Genomic DNA, 20,030 nt, shown 5'->3' with positions numbered 1-20,030 from the left:
AAGTTCCCTACTATCATTTGACAGTAATAAGCCAAATAATGACAGAAGTCAGTGGCAAGGGTACATGCTGATTTATTTTCATATAACTTTGGTTGCAGAATTATACTGCTTTTAAGCCAGCAGAGTAGCTCTAATAAGGAAGATGATAAGATAATTTGTAATTCACTACAGAATCAAGTGGCAAAGCCCTTGGTCCTACTCCTTTGCTCCGGGCACAGGCTGCAGCCCTGGTGCCAAAACAGGACATCATGGTACTCTGAAGTGTGACATCTTCCAGGAAGGTGTCCAAAGTTGTCTGGCACCTCTAGGAACTCTTCCCAGTGAAAGGCTGTGTGTCTTGTGCTTTGAAATCCCCTCTTGTACCTCAGTGTCCCTGAGCAGGGTGGAATTGCTTGCCCATTTGGAATTGCACTTGTTGCCAGCAGCATCATACCCTGACTAACTGTTTTCCAATGTCACAAAAAATTGTTTTAGAAGACAAAAATACTCGCTGCCAAATGGCACTTAAAATATGTTTCGCTCTGAGCAGTCTGGTTTTGGGCTTCCTTGGCAGGAACTGGCTTCTTTATTCACAAAATTCACATGGGGACTTGGCATTCTCTCTCCTGCTCCAGCCTTGGAAAGAGTTCAGCAACGAGACACCTCAGGTGTTGCACACAGGAGAAGAAACCTCTTTTTGCCTGGCTTCTATTACTAGCTCGCCTGCACAGGCAGAAATCCTGCCTTTCTTCTCCTGTTCATTGTTTAACTTTATCTCTCACTTTCAGGGCTGTAAATTAAAATGAGATGATGACTTTATGATGATGAGTTCATTATACAGCAGCTCTATTGTATATTGATTACAGTTGTGCTTCATTTGCTTAACATGTAACAGGGTTTATTAGCTCTTCCCAGGCATTGTTCTTGCTAAGAGAGGGCAGAGAAGTGCAAAATACATTTTGAGTTTAAGTCACTGAAGCCAATGCATCTGTGCTGATTTACACATGCTGAGGACTTGGCGTAAAGAAAAGTAGGATGCAGGTTGGATTGGGAAGGTGGAGTGGAAATGAATCTGCATGCCAGAGAGCAGGAAGAGTCAAACACAAGGACTCTAAAGATTGTACTAAACTTTAAACTTTGTGTAACTCAGTATCCACCTTCGATATTACTCAGGTTTATTTGCACCTCAGCGCATCAATAACCTGGAAACTTTAATTCTGTCACCAGTGAAAAATGATGCAGTGCAGGGCAAATGAAGGTACTGCATCACATTTTTGGGAAAAAGGAGCAGAAACAGCACATGTTACTCAGTGATGAGGCAAGTCAGAGCATTTTTTGTGGTTACTTTTAGTAAATCACAGTAAAATATGTTGACTGCCCTGAAGTGTAGAGTACAGTATACTTCCTGATTACTTTTATGCTGAAGGAGAAGTCTTTCTCCACAAATTGAAACTATTATAATTGTTTTTAGATTGAGGTCCTGCTTGCTATACAAGAATGCATGGAAGTTCCTAGCAGGGAAGAAACTTGAATAGCTACTGTCATAAGGGGATGCTCTGAAACCCAGAAATTATGCCAGTTCAGGTGTACCAACTGATAGAGGAACTATGTAGAATTGTGTGTGTGTTTAAGAAGCTATAACCGCACATTTTACTGTTTTTCAAGGTTTTTATGTTATTCTTAATCAAAATCTGGGCCATAATGAATTAGGGAATCCAGTGTAGCTGGGACAACACAGAGAAGTCATCACTAAGCATGATTTCAAGTGTTCTTCTAAGTCCCCCATTCTCCTCAGAGCAAAACTGTTAACAGATGCTGTATGTTTGGTTTTTTGGGGTTTTTTCTGGCATCATAAAAATATCATACAGACAGATCTTATCTCGCCTCTTTTTTTGTATAAGATTATTATCATTGTTTTCATTTCTAAGCTCCTTTTCAATGAAAAGCCAAGCTTTTAAACCAGAGATTTCTAGGAAACAGTAATACTGATTACTATGATGGAAAGATGTATTTACAGATGATCCTTTATTTAATACATTCCTTGTTTGGGGACTGCCTCATTTACATGCTGTGGCCTGTAAACCCTGAATTTTAAAAAAGAAATAAAATGCAGTAATTGCTTCCTTGGAGTGTGTAAATGTTTGCATTCCCACTCCAGCTTTTAAAGGTTTTCCTGGCAGATGAGGGCTATCAGACAGCTGAAATCATTGCTACTATAGTCAGGAATTACTCTTCATGTCTCTGTGAGAAGTGTGGCACTCCTGGCTGTATAGCACCACTTAATGTCATTCCAAGGTGCTGTTAGTAACTAACATTCAACATTTCTCTGCTGACTCTTGAATCTCTGACACTGAAGGTTTTAGACTCATAGCTCCTGTTAGCTTTAATGAAAGTCACATGGATTGTCTCCTGCTTTGGAAATAAAAGAGACAGGTTAACTAGAGGAATTGTGGATTTGAACAAGAGTTTAGAGGGTAAAAAAATAAGTTTTCGTTCCAGAAGAAACCCTGGTGCTACAGCCAACAACTATAAGATCATTTTCATGTTGAGATTTGACAAATGAAGTCTTTAGAGACAGGACAACAAAGCATTGTTTTAAACAAAATAAATATTATTTTGTTTAAGTAATTTATAATTTAAATTTATTTTATTATTATTATTAATTTAATTTCTTATTTATATTGCTATAAATATAAAAATAAAAAGAAAACAAAAAAAAAACCAAACCACCAAAACACACAAAAGCCCCACAACCTAAGAACCCCAAACTTTGACCTGTTTAGAAACCATCTCCCTTTAACACAAAGCTTCCAGCAAGGCATGTCAATAGGATTTTTGGATCATGATATTTGATATTTGGATCGTTGCTATGGAGAATGTGGGTATTTTGGATGATTGTATTACAGCAGCACATCTTCTCCAGACCTCATGCTGACTGGCCCTTCTCGTGTCCTGTGGGCTCAGCACAACATGGTTTTTATTGTAAGTTTTAAGTGTTTCTGCAAATTAATGAAATGCAGTTCAGTGTGATTGATTGCTTGAGTTTTTAAAGTAATTTAAGTGTTGAAGGTTGTTTTACCCACAAAATACAGAACTGTTTCATACATGATTACACTGAAATGAAAGGTAAACAACTGTGTGTGTCTTCATCAGGTTTCTTTTGCATGTGAATAAAGGGTTTCTGTTTACAAATATTGTGAGCTGCTTCTCCTCCAGCTTTCAGATTATTAAGTGAGATTACAGCGAGAATTTTTTCATTTACATTTCATGCCTTCTTCCAGCACTCATTTAGCAAAAGATTTAATCAGCTGTCTGAAGTCTTACAAGTGTGTTGTTCTCTTGTTCTTGTGCGCAGAGATACTGAATGGAGGGGTGTATGTTGGCCAGAACAAGTTCCTCTGCTTTGCAGACACCATTCATTGGCAAGACATCGTGCGTAACCCCTGGGCCTCCAACTTCACCCTGGTTCCAACCAATGGCAGCTCAGGATGTAAGTACTGCTTTCATTCTCAGCCCTGGCATCCCCTCAGCACGAAACACAGTAAATATGGCCACAAGTTTTCACTGATCCTCTGTTACGGCGAATTATAATGGTAAAATTTTCCTGTCATTGTTCCCTGTATTTTTCCAAGTTTGTCTACTGCTTGGAGGACCACTTGAAAACACAGTGTCTGTAGAGAGTATTTGTGAACATGAGAGATTTTTCTGAATTTTCTCTCATCTTCTTTCTCTCTTCTGCGTATTCTTTTTCCTCTTTATTGCTAAAGTCACCGTGGTGCTGTGGAAGCACAGACATTCTTGTTTGCTTTGCATTTGTTCCTGCTCCTCAGGCTGGTCCTTGAGTCACAATGGTCTGTCTGTGGCATTATAATTAGCTGCTGGTGTAATTATGGTTCAAGCTCACAGATATTCTGACTTTAGATGAAAAGCGAACCTCAAAGAAATAGTTATTCTGTTGTCTTGTGTGTATATCCCTGACGAGAAAATGGGGTGTTCTTAACAATATAACCAATAATTCTTTGTTTTTATTATGTTGTCTTTATTTTAATGCTTTCCATTCCAGTCTTAAAATATCTGTGTGCTTAGAGTTTCTCTATTTCCCTTCCCTAGAGTTATTTACCTTCAGTAGTAGTTTGATGACTCTTATGATTCTTGCAGTAATAATGAATCGTAGTGCATGGTGGTGGCAGGGATACAGAGTGTTTAAGCAAAACATTCCATAATGGAGTAAAGTGCATTCAGAATGAGTGTTGTGCTGTCAAACAGAACCCTCAGGATGTAGCAACATTGAAATTCAGAGACAGGCTGGGGAGAAGTTTATATCAGGTGTCAGAGGTGGCATCACAATAGACATACTGTTCTGAGCATTTCGGATATAGGGACATTCTGGATTGCTTTCCGTATCTGAAGGTGTCCCTTGAGGATGTATAAGTGACTGACTGCCTCTCTAGCTTTCACTACAGCCAAGAAACAATTCATTTCTTCCATTTTATGTTGGGAAATCAGGAAAAAAAAAAGTTGACACTCTGGGTAGGGACCATTTGATGAGTCCCCATAATTTCTAAGCAACAACTTGTTTTTAAGCAGGTGCTTTGTGGTGTAATAGAAGGCTGACTTGCTTTTGTATATCTCATCTGCTCCCCTTAATACCAGAGCACAGGTACTTGAGATAAGGCTTCCTCCAGGAGCCTGCCAAGCCACACTGCTCCTCGACATCCCAGCTCTGGAGCTGAGGCTCATCACTTCTGGCTTCTGGCTGCAAACCTGACATAGTTGTAATGCAGCCAGCTCTCTTATTTGCATTTTAAAAACCCTCATCACTGCTGATGATCAGTTCTAGGCAGAACTGATGAAACCTTTGAAGGTGAGGGAATGCCTGTACCCTTTTATGAGTCATTGCTTCAAGAAAAAGACTTGGTTCTTACTCTTATTCTCTTATTGGGTTTTCTTTTAACCTTTCCAGGTTCTTCAAGACAAATGCTTCTGCTCTTTTAGAAAAGCAACCAACATCAATACTATCTTTTTGAACTAACAAAAGTTCTTCTGGTGGCTCCAGAGGAGCCAGAACAAGATCCATTCTGAATACTTTTGGAATCACACCCTGAAAGCAAAGAAGGCAAATATTAGCTCCCACAGCTAGATAAAAGAATGTATGTAGCAAAGTCCAGTTTTCTTCAAATGTTTTTGATTCCTTTTGAGTTGTTTTGAAACATAGGGAAGGAACAATTTGTACTTGGCCATTTGTGCTTGATAAACAAGATAAACAGCATTATTTCAGTGATGACTGAGAGCTATATACCAAGGCAGCTTCATTAAGATAGCCACCCAAATTTTACTGTTTTTCTTTACTTGGGATGAAGCAGTGCACAACTGGACTGTATTTAATTTAATAAACATAAGTCTCCTCCAAGGAACTCTATTCCATCTCAATCCAATTCATGAGTCCTGTGAAATATGATTAAATTAGCTAATCCAAATCATATCTGCCTTCACAGTTTACATAGGTGAAGATATAAACCCCATTATACAAAAAGCCAACAAATGTTTAAAAAGGTCCTAAGGCTTTGGGTAACAAAGAATTCAGGTACAGAAATCACCATTTCAAATAGCCTATAATTAAATCACCATTTCAAATAGCCTATAATTAAATACCTGTCTGTGGGGGTGCATGCACGTACTATGCACACACATGGGACTTGCAGAAATGACCATTGAATTATAGCCCTGGAAACTGGTGTAGAATGTCATTGAATAAGGTATATGCTTCTCAACCTGCTAGGAGTTTGGGTGCTTGCTGTGCTCAGCCTTGCTTTGTTCCACTGCTGCAAATGATGCTCAGTGCATTACAAAGTTTTCTACACAGACAGTGACTCAAGCTTTTCTCACTCCAGCATGTGTATGTATTTACTGTTTAAGTCTCAGGTGTCTCCTATCCAATGGAAATCTTGGCTAAATCCACTGGAACCACAGAAGTACATGTTGCTTGGCATTTTTGAGAATATCCTAATTTCAGAATATTTTTGAAAATAATTACTGGGTTTTACTTCTTATCTACAAACCTTTGCAGGAGGGAATGTGAGCCAACCAAACCTGGTGTGTGAAGCTCAGCAAAGTCCATACCAGCAGTAATTTAGGGAAGTCTGTGGAGGTGTGTGGTCCTAAGACCTGGCTAGCAGCACTGTGTGCCATGTTTAGCCATGACTGACAGGACTTGAGGGTAGATTATGCCCCAGGAATTGTGAGGGCTGTTCCACTGAGAGCACCTCAGTAGTGGTCCCAGGCAGAGAATATTCCCAGGGATAGAGGCTGTGAACTGCCATGAGTGTCAGAATCTGGTATGTCATCATTCCAGCAGGAACAGCCTCAAGTACAGTTTGGTGCTTTGGCATTGCTGGCGTTGTTCCCAACCATCAGCAGGGGACATAAAACCTCCCCTGAGGTGTCTACATGTCCAAAAGAGCAAGGACCCACCTTCAGAGAAGATCCCCATGCTTGCTGGGCTTTGGCCATGGCCAGAGTGACTCCAGCAGGTTGACAGGAATGCAGTGTCACACCAGGAGCACCTGGGCACCAGCACCAGTGTGAGCTCAGGGCACAGCCCTGGCTCTTCTCAGGGAGCTGACACTGCACATACCTGTGCTGCTTCCTTCCCCAGCCAGCCAGAAAAGCTGATAATGGTCTGACTTCAGGGATAATTTCACTTGAACCCTCCCTGCTGCTCCAGTGCAATCAGCAGAGGAGGAAGACAAAAGGGTGGAGTGAAACGAAGGTGCTCTGAAGTAAAATCAGTCCCCTGCTTCTGTGTCTGTTTCATACCTTGAATCTGCCAATTCTGGCAATCTCCTTCATTCACTTCATTCCTTCATGTCAGTGCTAGACAGAAGAGAATATGGCCAGTGAACTCTGGGAATAAAGCTCCTCTGATTCCCTTCTTCACAGCCTTGCGTTGTCACATCAGCACTGAGGAGCCAGTTGAAAAGGCCATGGTGTCTTAAACACTGACAGAAATACTGCAGACGTGCGAATCCTGAGTGCTGCCTCTCCTTTTTTCTCCAAGATCTGCTCACCAGCATGCAGAAGAGCTGGTGTTGGAGGCTCTGGATGACACAGTGTCACCACTGAGGCACACAGAGGCAGTGGCTGCCGGCGCAGCGCTCGGATAAACAAACCTGGCACCAGGGACCACGCGTGCTTCAGCTCTCCCAGGACACAGCCTCTGTGCCTGGCATTTTGACTCACACACTGAAATATTTACTGCTTGCACAGCCTTCCCATACTGGTATCTTGTAGCTGAAGCTTTTGGAATTAGTTGTAACTTGAAAGCAGGCTTCTATACTGTTTACCTGAATTCAGCGCTGCCAGCCTGCAGTTTTACGCTGAGCACCTCACAGTGGGAATCTCAAAAGCACTTAACTCTCCGAGGAACAAAATTTTCCCTTTAGGTTTACGTTACTGAAATTGTTTCTGCAATGCTGAAAATCGGTTTTCTCTCCTTCCAAAACTCAGCCATGAATTCAAGCATTGGCCAAGCATGCTGAAGCCTTGCTTTGCAAGAGCCCATTCCCGTTAGCACACTCACTTTTTGGATTCAGTCCCTTAACTGAACAGCTCTGCCCTTCAGAGTTAGAAACCCAGAGTGCAACTTCCAGCGATAGTGCAAGAAATGAAGCAGCATAAAACAATTAGGCTTCTTGCCTAAAGTGCCTCAAGATTAGTAGAGCCCTCTGAGCAGATTTTGGGAGAGTCCAGTGAAAATTTGGCTGCTTTGATCTGTGTCTTCAATGTTCTTGATTTTATTGTTAGCAGGAACTGGACAAGCCTCCCATTTTATCAGGTGAGCTCTTTTGCAGGGTTTGAAGACCATAGTATTAAATCAGAATTTTCAGAGTAACTTCACTTGCAGCTTTTGTTTCACAAAAAAGTTGTAGAGTTTAAATTGTTGCATTGAGGCCACTTCCACAGTCAACAGCATATGATCCAGTCAGTCAATAATGCTCTTAAAAATAATGGAAGTATGGATGCATGTTCCTGATAGAGCTGGGAACTGTTTGGGTAATAAAGATTTAAAAATCACTTTCCATTTTCAAGTTTAACTTTTCAAGGAGTTATTAAAAAAAATGCAGGACTGCACATTGGCATGTGCCCAGAGCTGTGCAAAATAAACTCTGTGAAAATTAAGTCCATTTTAAAGTATTTTCCTGAAGTGAAGTTTCTGCTCAGACTCTGAAGTGCAGCGAGATCTTTGGAAAAAATTCCCTTTGTTGATCTGGCTTTTCAACTGAGTGCCTGTCAGCTGTGAATAAAGCTGGAATTTTTGGCAAGGTACTTTTTCAGGCAGAGTAACTTCAGGTCCTTGCTCTTCACAGTGTGGTACTCCTCTGTCATTGCTTTGTATATAATTGCAGCCTGTGGTGTGAGAACACCCCAGTTCTGAGCTGTGCAGAAGCATTGCTGCAGTTACAGGGAGAAAAGACTTGGTGTTCAGGGGTGTGCCTGGGACTCAATAAATCCCATGGTGTATTTCAGGGGAACACTGCTTAAAAACTCCACTCTTCAAAACTTTGCTCTTTTTTGCCTATTGATTCATAGATTCTTCAAGGGCAAAAGGAACCTTGAAACATCATTTGCTCTATTTCCTGTATGCAGAGGCCTGGAATATCATCAGCTTGTCTGTCGTGGAGCTCAGTAACTTTCCTGGCCACAGCTGATCTTCCAAACTGGCTTTGAGGTCCCAGCAGCCTTGGGATGGGTGAGCTCAGGGTCTGGTGCTCTGTGCACTCTCCTGGCAGTGCTATGGATCTTTGCAGAAGTGCAGCTGTCCCTCCAAATGTTGGCCACTTCCCAGTATTAAAAGGAATAATACCAGCTGCCTTTCTTTCTAATCTGAGCACAATTTTAAATCATAGGTGTTACATCATCTGCTTTCTCTGGCTGGCTCAAAGAGCTCTTGCAGCCAGCTTTTTCTCCCTGTGTAGTGTGTCATCAGCTCGCCTCCTGATCTTCCAAAAGCAGGACAGATAGAGGCTCTCCCATCTCTCACAAGGAGGAATTTCTTTCCAGTCCCAGAGTAATTTTAGTTGCTCATCAATGTAAATTGTGTATTTTTCAGTTTGCTTTTAGAAGGCAGAAGCCAAAGTGTGTGTGGCGTTTTATTACTGATATAACCAATAAGTAAAAAGTATATCCTTTGTGTTGCAGCTTCACATGAGCTGGCTGGTGTTCAGACAGTTCTGATATCTGTGTGTTTCAGAGATTCCCTTTTCTTCCCCAGCAAATAGAGCCTGTGTGTTCTATTCTGAAATATGCAATCTTATGTTTGGCTCTATGAAAGTCATTTGGTGTGAGTGACTCCAGCTTACCCGCCAGCCTGGCTCACTCTCTGGTACTGGCTGCTCCTCACTGTAATTTGCTGGGATTTCACTCTTCCTGTCATCTGTACACTTTATTGCCTGGGATATCTTAGTAATTTCTAAACCTTTGTCTGGAATATTAAGAAGTGTCAGTCCTGGGGATCCTTGGGGAACAACACCCCAATTGTATTATAATTGCTCATTTACAGCTACTTTTGGAGAGTCCACAATTAGCTGGCTCTTAATGCATTTTTCATGTGTTTTATTAGTATTGAAACATAGAGACAAATCTAATTAAATGTTTACCATTTAGCCAGTGCTTTGCATTTTAATTAAAGGAACAAAAAATGGACTTTCCAGCTGTGCAGCTGCTTATGAAATCAGCCCTCTGTGCTCCTGACAATCCAGGCTGTCAGTGACCTTACCTGGGTGCATGTGTCTTTGGGAGCATTACAGCTCGGTTTGACATACTGATCCCTGTATTTGGTTGGTGAGAGTTAGAGCTGGCTCTGTAATTTTTTTCTTTTTTCCCCTCTTTCTTCATTTTCTCTGTCACACTCTCTCTGTGAGTTGCTTTTTAAGGTTAACCTGCCCCACCAGCCCTGATAACTGAGCATTTGCTGGGCCATGTTCTACTGCCAGTTTTCCATATTCTAGCAAAATGGTTAATAGAGTTTCTAAAAAGATACTTCTTTAAAATATTACAGAAATTGGAAAAAATTGGTAGAAACATAGTTTAGTAGAAATGTCTGTATGTCAAACTAGTTTAAGGCCAGAAGCTCCTTACAGTTTTTTGCTACAGGAGAAAATCAGCCCCATGGATATACGTACATTCTTTTCAACATATGTAGTATATTCTTACACTGTTTTTCACAAGAAGCATAAGTTGCTATTTGCATGGAATTTTGTGTAAGTGATAAGCTTTATATCCTCCCTTGGGTATTAAGAGTCTGTGTTTGGGGTTGCTGTCAAGGGATGTGGGTGAATTTGTGGGCAGCCATTTATTGCAGCTACAGAACAAGGCCTGACGGCTGGGAAGCCCCTTGATTTAATGTTCAGTAGTGACCTTGCAATTCTTCACAGAGCACAGTAACTCAGCTTTTGTACCAGTAGCTGCAGTATTAGAAAAGGATCATTTTTACACAAAGCCTCCTACCTGGAAATTTATACTCAGGTCAGACCGTTGGGTATTTAACTCTGAAGTAATTATGGGATAGCTTTGAAGAATAGGGGTTTGTCAGATCCTTGCAATCTCTCCCGAAAGTCCTGACCTTCCAGCAGTTCTCAGGTATGCTGTGCCTAAACTGTATAAAATGCTGTTCATGTGCACACCAGTGTTTTCAACTGGGCCACCCAAATCAGACTCCTGCACAGGAACAGTCCTGCTGCCCTTGGGAAGCCACAGCCACATTGGTGAAATGTGGAGTCTTGGGTCAGACTTGGAGCAGAGCAGGAAAAGGATGGAATCCTTTCTCTCAGGGATAAAAAAGCCATTGGTTAATAAGGATTGAGGAGAAGTGAATGCAGTGAAAATACCAGGAAAGCTCTCATTCAGACCAGTGGATGCTTCTGTAACAGGAGACAATTACATGTAAATCATGAGTATTTGTAAACTAACCCCCCAGCGTGCAGTACCAGGACACAAGTAAGATAACCACTTTTTTGTCCAGTTATTCCTGCAAGATATTTTGTGTTTTTCTGCAAGCACTAGGATTTTGCTCTCCAGAAGGCCAGAGTAACAGCAGTATATTTATGTATGCTGGTGAAAAGAGGGAAGTGACTAATTCATGCTTAAAGCCACCTTTCAGAACAGCTAGTGTATCATTTTTGGTGTACGTCTAAATTGGAAACTACCTACGGAGAAAATGGCATTGCAGAAAGTGTACCCTGAAGACATTTGTTATTGCAGAGTTTGTTAAATTATAGCCTTTCATTGAGGTTATTACTTGAAGTTCAATTAACATTTTAAATGTATGTTTGGAGACCAGCAAACAGGGCCTCAGCAGACAGGTGGTCTGGGTACAGAACACGTTCCCTGCCGCCAGCATCACCATGGCAAAGCCAGGAGGAGAAAGTGTTCTTTTCCATAAAAAGCCACAAACACCTCAACCATTTTGTGAAAGCTCCTTCCATGAGGCATACACTTCACAGGCTTACACCACTGCACTTCAGCAGCAGTTATGGTTTCATGGACATCTCAGTCAGAAAGCAAATTTATATCAGACAGCCAGAAAGTCCCACAGCTGCCTTTTGTTCAGCAGACATGGAGGTCGCTTTTCCTTCCATTAAGGAATCTCTAGTCCAGACAGAATTTATTTATTTACCTGGAATTGAAAGACAAATACAGTAACAGGAAAATTTGATTTTAAGAAATAGTTTTTGCCAAGCAGATGTACCTGAAGATGGAGGAATACACGAAATCTAGCAGTAGAGTGAACTTGGTTTGCATTAGAATGGCAAGCTGAACTGCTTGAAGTTGCCTGTAATGTTTTTTCCTCAACCCAGAACAGTGTGTTTTGAATAAAGGGAATCAGTTTAGCTTTCTAATAAATACCTTCAGCCAGCATTTTCAGAAGGGATTTGTCAATTGGTGACTGCCCTTGAAACACATTTGAAAGGCAAGCGGACGTGGCATCTAATGGAAATACGACGCCTCTCACAGTTGAGTTACTGAATAAAAAATAAGTAACGAACACAAACAGGAATAAATAATGCTGTGAGGGACAGAACTCCTTGTGCTGCCAGAGCCTAGCAAGGTAACTGCTGCAAAGGTGGGGATCTCTAGGAGTCATGGGCACAGAGAGGAGGGCACGGAGATAGCCAGCAGTAACAGTTTCTGAACAACCTCTGGTGTGGGCGTCTCTTGGCACTGAGAAAGGTATTTTGCAAAAATATAAACATAAATTACCCAACTGCAGAACCAACCCTGTCCCTGCCAAAGTGCTGACCGATTTCACTGAATATCTCCCTTCTTTCTTTCTGCAGTTGCAGGGTGCAAGTCACCCACCCAGTGGCAGAGGTTACCATGCTGGTGTATAAAATATTACAATGGTTCTGTAGATAGAAAATTTAATAGGGCTCCATGTAGTGGTGTGTAGCAACTGTTGGCAAATGCTTATCTGTTAATGGCAACCTGTGTGTATAATGTATTACTGCACAGCACCTGTTTATAAGCAGATTGGTGTTTAAGCAGTGTATTGCACAAGGGAGAGACTTTCAGGCTGAATGAAAGAATTCCTCTCCATTACAGGCAGCTTGTTTATCACAAGCACCGGTGTTTCTTGAAAGTAGGATACAACCCCCAAATACTCTGAATGTTTAAAATAGCCTAATTGCATGGTGATTGCCAGATTTGTAGCGAGTGGGTGGGTGGGATTGGTCTCTCACAGCAAGCTTCAGCATTCGAAGAGCTGTTTAGGGAAAGGGGAAGAAGAGTATAAAATCAGCTGGTGAATAGTGTCTGCAGAATCTGAGAGCTGCTGTGTGCCTCCCACCCTGCACGTCCCAGCCCCCTGCTCAGGTGGCTTTAGTTGGTGCCTCACAGGCACCTTGGTGCCTCAAGGTACCTCACCTGGGCAGGTGCCTCACATTGCCCGCTTGGTGGGTGCAGTGTTGGCGCTATCCAGGTGGCTTCTCCCAACACACTGTTCTGCTCCCTGCATCAAATACAAAACTACCCCATCTGTGGTTTTTAAGGATTTTGTTACGTCTGCCTCTTCTGGCAGAAACTCTCTGAACTGTCACGAGAGTTGCTGTCCAGTGGACAGCCTGGCTAAAGAAGCTGATTAAAACATTAGCACATCTAAATATACCCTGCCAGACTCTAGGAATACTGCATGGCATCAAGAAAGAGTAAAATGAATTTTAAAAGCCACTTCAATTTCAAGTTCTGATTTCCTTTCTATGAGGTTATTACTTTGTTTAAAAAATGAAAACTTTATGTCCCTCTGTTTGAAATTTATTACTGCTTTGGCTGCATTACAGGAACATTATAACAGGACAATATTTTGACTTATGCAGTATTGACTGACTTGATCTGTTTGAGGGTGGAGGAGCTGCTGTTAAACCCACACAAGAATACTCCCAGCTGTGCATTTGAGTTTATCGAGAGCCTCCTTTGAAAATCTCCTCTAACAGTGCAGAAATTTTCCTCCTAGCTTTGCACACCATGTCCCAAAAAAACAGAAACTTGTTTCTATATCCTTTAGTTCTCAGCCAAGTTATGCATTGGGCAGTCAGTGCTGCTGCTCCCATGGACAGGGACCTGGCTCCAGATTTATTCCAGGCTCCTGATTTATCACAGGTGCCCATGGGATCCCCGGTGTTGGCTTCTTTGTGGGTTTGGATGTCCTGTGCTGTCACACCAGAACAGTGCCAGGGCTGAGAGCCAGTGGGCAGTGTCCTGGGGCAAGGAAGGATGCAGTGTCAGTGCTGGGTGTCGCAGTCACTGCTGCTTAGACAAGAAATGTAGGCACTTCCAGACACCCCCATGCAGGGGGAAATGCTGAGGTGAATATGAAGGTATAGAAGGTGTTGGCTTTTTATGGTCTCTGTCTGCTGGAATCTGCAGTGCCTTCCCCTCACAGAACAGTCTTCTGCTCACACTCAAATTTCCTCAGTAAGATGGACTTTTCTCCCCTTTTTCTCTGCATTAGCAGCTCAGGAGTTCTTCAGGGTGTGGGGGAGCAGGGTTCAGTTTCCTACCTTGTATCAAGGCATTCAAATCTGTATGTCCTCATCTCATGTCTCTCATCTCCCAGTGGCAACTGCCCCAGGTTAGTCTTAGCTGGGGTATTTTCTACTTTTTCTGTTGAAATTCTGAGTATTAAGTAATCACCAGGTTAAATACAGAAACAGTCCTAGGGGTGCTCTGATCCATGGCTCTGCGGTGATCACAGCCCCCGAGCTGCAGGGCATGAGCCCAGCAATGGTTGTGTGCTGTGCCCAGCTCTCTCCCGTCAGGGCTGAAGAGCTCGCTGTGTCAGAAGAGCTGTCCTGGGGAGGGATGGCTGCCAGCTCTGCTCTCCCCTTGCAGAGAGCAGCCCCCAGACTGTTTCTTGGCTTGCTGAGCCAGGAGGAGAGAGCCTTCATCACAGGAAGCAAAGGAGAGAGGGAGATGCAAAACTCCACACCCTGGGTGAGGGTTCACAATCAGGTGGTGGAGCAGCACCCTCTCCTTCCCCACAGAGGAAAGGAAAAATCTGAGCTACTCCAGTATTTTGAAGGGACCTGGGGCCATGATCTGTGTGCTTTGGGGATAGCCCACTGGAGGGAATGCATTTCATTCTGACTCCAGTTAGACCCCTGTTAGCAGAGACTGGGCTGCTCTGCTGCTCCTGCCTCACTGTGGAGGATGGGCAGTTACCTGTGGAGGATTTTTTTAACAATAATGATTACAAGGGAAGGATTCCTGAGGCTTTGTTGTTCTTGATGAGCCTGCCAAGCAGCAGGTATGACTTGACCTATCCTTTTAGCCTTCTGGCTGTGTCTCCCCATTTGCTCAGCATCCCTGTGTGCATGTTCAGGAAGGCATTTGATGCTGATTGGAACTAATTCACCATCACAGTGGGGGGAATTCACTTACATTGCTCTGTGCTAACAGCTATAAGCAGTGATAATTAATAGCTTCTAATTGCTTAATCAGTGTAAAGTTTTAGACTATGTCATATGTGAAGGTTTTTATTTTGTGTGGATGACTAAACCCCCAATTAATGCATCGAGTCACATAGCCTTACCAGTGCTGTCTGCTCCAGACAGAGAAAAATAACCACTGTCTTCATTACCCCCCTCAGGTCCCTTTCTGTAGTCATTACTGTGGCCTGAAGACATTTTTCTGTAGCAGCTGCAGTAACATTACAGTGAGCTCCCTATCAGCTCAGAGCTGTCAGCGACAGATATGAATCCACCAGCCTGAGCCCGTTCGGTGCTGCTGACATGCTCTTCTTGACTTTCCATTTATTCCTTTACCTCTGGTGGCCAATCTCTCTTAAAATCAAAACTGTCTGCCACCAGTGTATCTGGCAATACTCTGTAATTTTGCAGTTCTCAACAGATGCCTGCTCCCTGTGCACACACAAGGGTTGTCTCCTTCCCACATTATTCAAGGAAATGCATCCCTCTTTGGTATTCAGTTTTTGTTTTCTTCAGTGCTAGCTGAGTTTTATCTCTGCTCCCTCTCCCCACTCTCCCTCACACTGTCCCCGTATCTCTTTCCGTGCCTGTCTTTCAGGGCGTATCTCTTGGTTTGTTTTCATTTCCCAGACCTGTTTCCCAGGCCAGTTTCTTTTCAGCTGCCTGTCCCTGAGTCCCTCTCCATTTGTGTTCGTCTCTTTTCTTATCTGCTGAGGAAGATGAGGGGGAGATAGAGGTGTTGACTGGCAGAGCTGGAAGTCCCTGTTGGAAGTGTTCGTGAGTTTGCTTCCACCCTTACTGGGCTTCAAGCAGGATGGGAACCCCACTCCTGGCAGGTGGGGGTTGGGCTCTAGGGAACTGAGGGATGGATGGATGGATGGATGGATGGATGGATGGATGGATGGATGGACCCACAACAGGTGCTGTGCTTTTCCACAGTGTAAGTGCTTGTTGATGAGCCCCATGTGAGTTTTCCCTGTGAAGGGATCCCATTAGTATTTGTGCAGGATGTCTCCACTGGGCATGGATACTTCAGGGGAGAAGCAAACATACAGAGAGGAGACAGAAAGGTCAGTTTAAGCTGCCATTTACCACAATCAGAGTAACAATACCAATGCAGGTACAGCTTGTTAAAGGAAAGCTGGAATTTGATGGGACGAGTCATACATTGGAAAAATATCTACTGATGGATCCAAAGGTGAATTCACCTGACACGAGTGAAAGCCAGATAGTTTGTCTGCAGGTGGGAGGAATTGACTCAGACTTCTGTATCCTGTAGTGCTTCTACAGACAGGAAGAGAAAATGAGCACTAGATATTTCTATAAAACATTTTCTTCTTTTACAGAAAGTTTTACTTTCTTTTGCAACATGTGTATTTTCTGCCATAAGGGAAGGAAATCCTGGGAAGTGTGAGATTCTCTTAGGTAATTAACTTTCAAATCAATAGGAGAGATCTGAAGGCTAGCACAGGGCAGGTAGGAAATGCAAAATTATTTTTTGCCTAACAAAGAAGTGTGAATGAATGAATGAATGAATGAACGTGTGACAACAGGAATAGTCAGACAAGGACAGGGAAAGCATTATGGCCTGATAAAGGCACAACAATCCATCACAACAATCGTATCTTTAATTCTCCTTAATGCTGTGCTGCAGTGTTTGAATTACATTTTGATTTTGTTATCTATTCATACATAGAACTAAGGAGTTTAGCTGCCTAGAAAAACAACACACAGCTGTATTTAAACCTTCTGTCACATGTAAGCCATGCAAAGAACAGCCTGGGACTCTTACCACAGAGTGTACCTGGAGTTTCTTGGACCATAGGGCTGGTTATGTCTAGAAACATCTCTATAGCATCTCTAGCATTTTTGCAGGAGTGAAATTTTTAGGTAAAGGATGAGTTTATAAGAAACTTACAGAAGCTAATAAATGATTTATATCTGTTTTGATAGTTAATCAATTCTTTTAGACTGCTAGGTAAGTAAAGAGGCTGCCTAAAACAATGGCTTGTAACCATCTAAGCCACTTTATTTTGTCTGTGCTTATTAGCACTTCAGTATCAGTGTGTTGCAGATATCCTAACATTGAATAATGATTTATCAACCTGATAGAAACCATCTGTAAATGCAAGTTTTGTGCAAAGTGAGACATCTCTTATTTCTGCTTTTCTTCTCCTACTGAGAGAGGTCTGCTCGAGGCAGCTGGCATGGCTGATGGGGAAGAAGCAGTGTTTCTTCTCTGTATGACACTGAGCTTAGAGCTAAGAGGAAGACTTCATTTTTCTTGTCTTGTCAGTAACTTAATCCTTTGTGGTTTTACTGTTTCTGAAATAATAAAGTCAGTCTGGAGTCAAAGGAAAACCCTTCTCAATTCTCAGGAAAACACAAGGATGAAGTAACCTTGGTCTTTCCCAAGCTAGTGAGCAAATGTTTTCTGCTGGTGATTTTCCCTGGCTGGCAAAGCCGAAGCATTTCCCACAAATAAAACTCTATCCTGGAAATTACAAGGAAGGTGCTCTGCCCAGAGTCCATAATGCAGATCTGTTGCAGTAGTTTTGGCTAAGGGAAGACAGCCCAGGAGACAAAACATTGGTTTTCTGTGTGCAATTTGCCAAAGCAAAATTAATTCTCATGTTCCAGTGGGAATCTGCCCTTTCTTAACCTAGATTTCATAACAAAGCCCGTGAAAATTATGGAAGCCTCCAAACTGTCACTGTGTGTGCAAAACAATGCTACTGTTCAGGAGCAGATATGTACTCCAGTGTCCCAGCTGCAATGGGGAGGAGACTTTTGTAGGTTCTTCCCTTCCTTATTGTGCGTGGAAAAGGAAAACACAGGGTTTTTCTCAAGTGCCTTAACTAATGTGCGAGAATCAAGTGAATGGGCCGAGGCTCTGCCCTGCAGAGGGCTTTTTGGCCAAATTCTTTTAGCCCTTTCTGCTGTATGTTGGAGGGGGTTGGAATATTTGAGACACAAGGAATAACAGGAATGATTTATTTTATGCCACAAATTATTTCATAATTTTTTTTTCCAATTCTGTTTCCTCACAGTCTAAAAATGCTTAGAAATATGTACAGGAAGATCTGTGAATAGTAGTATAATTCCTCCAAGGACCTCGTCAACCTTAGGGCCAAAACATTTATTATCATTTAAGCCTGACATACAGATCTAATTGTGAGACCTGCCCTTCACACGAATGCTTGTTATGCTGCTGAGTGCTTATGTTGACTTCCACAGGACTATTTCTGTCTTAGCTTTGCAGAGCTGGTCTTTAATGGGTCTCCATCTGTCCTTATTACAGGACAGATTCCCCTTAGTGGGGAAAACCAGGTGAAATACAGAGGGATGTGAGGGCAGAATATGGACCAGTTCATATGGAGAGCAAAGAAAGTTACAACCAAGCCAATATAAATACACTTTTTGAAGGGAGTTTAGTTTTTATTTTTAATTCTCAGTATATTTGACCTTCGAAAGGACACATAACAATGCAATTTAGAGGTGTGCTGCCTGCAAGCTCAGCTCTTGGTTGTGTCTGTACAGCTGAGAAAAGTGAAAACAATGAAACAGACACTTTTGAGTTCCCAGTGAGAAAAAAGGAAACTGGCAGCCTTTTCTTGCTTTATTGTTAAATATCTCTATTTAAATGCAAATCATCATCTGACACTGCCAAACAAAGTCATGTACTAGGCAGCAGGCATGCAAGTTAAAAAAATTTTTAAAATTGTGTTTTGAAGATGCTGAATTGCTTTTATTTCCAGGAGGAATAGAGGTGGCTGAATAAATTTTTGGCTGCATACCAAGGAGCAGCTCAGCACCTAGGAGTTCCAGATAGGAAGATTTGTATTTTAAGTGTAGCTCTTACAGGGGTGTGGGTGGACTCTCTAGTTAGGGATCACTTGGAGGGATGCTGAAGTTTCTTCTGTGTTATCCCACAACATGTGTTGCAGTGGAAAGCCCAGTGTTCTCAGTGTGGTTGGACACAGGGGGAATCCAGGGACAAAAAGGGGAAAGAACAGGCAAACTGCCTCCTTACCATGCCTCAGGAAGATGTGGTTACAAGTGATGTGTGCAGTGCTTTAGGGCACTGCCTGCAGAGCCTCTGGCTTTCTCCCTGAGCTCCAGACCTCTGAGCCTAGAGAGGCATGAGATTGGACCTCAGGGAAGGATTGGCCATAGATGGTCTTGCCAGAGAAGGCCCTGTTGTGGGTGGGTTGTGAGCCACCCCTCCCAAGCTGCCCTAGCAGGGCTGCTCCGGCTCAGGTGAGGGCCAAGCACAGCCCACAAGTGCAAAGTTCTCTGAGTGTGCATCCATCTTGCTCCTCCTGCTGATAGAAGGAGCTAGGTGATAAAACCCACTTCCAGGGGAGCATTTCTCTTCCGTTCAGCAAGTACCAAAATCAGCCAACAACGTATATCTTATCCAGCCTCATCTGCTAAAATTCTTCCTTTAATTTGCTGTTTACCTCGTCTTTTTAAAGTTTCATTCTTATAAATCAATGTGGATATATTTGCTTTCTGTGCAGGGTTCCAGTAGTCTCTTAATAATCATAATAATCATTATTACTGATTAAAGTTGCATTATTCATGCCAGATGGAGTGCCCTCCCTGTCAGCCAGAATGAGTTTGCATTATGTAGTTATAGTACATTTGTGATCTAAATAAACAGATGGTAGAACGTGGCAGCAAATTATGTGCTGGTGATGTCAGCAACAATGTTTCCCAAGTAAAATTGCTTTAAATGAACATGAATGCAACAAGGAGCTGGTAGTTTTAACAAGGTAGTTGGCATTCAGTGTGGTAATTACCAGGCAGCATCATCAATAGCACCAGGAATGCCGAGGGAGGAGTGCTGGTTTTGAAAAATTAGTGACAGAGAGTCCAACTTCACATGACCATCACAGTGGGCTTGCTTAGCTCTGTAACATCTTCCAGGTGTGAGCACACTGCTAGCAGAGGAGCAGTGTTTGTCTTTGGGGTGATCCAACCTTAGCTGAGAGACATTTTGCACTTTCTCTGGCACTGTCTCCATCAGGGCATGTGAGAAGTATTTGATTTAGTGTAATGGAGCAG

The 20,030-nt window shown here is 42.5% G+C and overlaps 1 protein-coding gene across 4 annotated transcripts in view; it reads left to right on the top strand.

The window, feature by feature from the left end:
* Positions 1-20,030, top strand: part of ERBB4 (erb-b2 receptor tyrosine kinase 4) — a 552,538-nt gene that overhangs the window by 366,015 nt on the left and 166,493 nt on the right. For all 4 annotated transcript variants that reach the window (XM_085065694.1, XM_085065696.1, XM_085065698.1 and 1 more), the window contains exon 4: positions 3,335-3,469. In XM_085065694.1, coding sequence (XP_084921820.1) covers positions 3,335-3,469 — 135 coding nt within the window. The remainder of the gene's footprint in view (positions 1-3,334; positions 3,470-20,030) is intronic.

The sequence above is a fragment of the Lichenostomus cassidix genome, chromosome 7 (assembly GCF_008360975.1).
Source record: "Lichenostomus cassidix isolate B80296 chromosome 7, HeHo_3.0, whole genome shotgun sequence".
Classification (NCBI taxonomy): Eukaryota; Metazoa; Chordata; class Aves; order Passeriformes; family Meliphagidae; genus Lichenostomus; species Lichenostomus cassidix.
The sequence above is the reverse complement of the archived record's forward strand: the minus strand, read 5'-3'. Positions and strand labels throughout refer to the sequence as shown.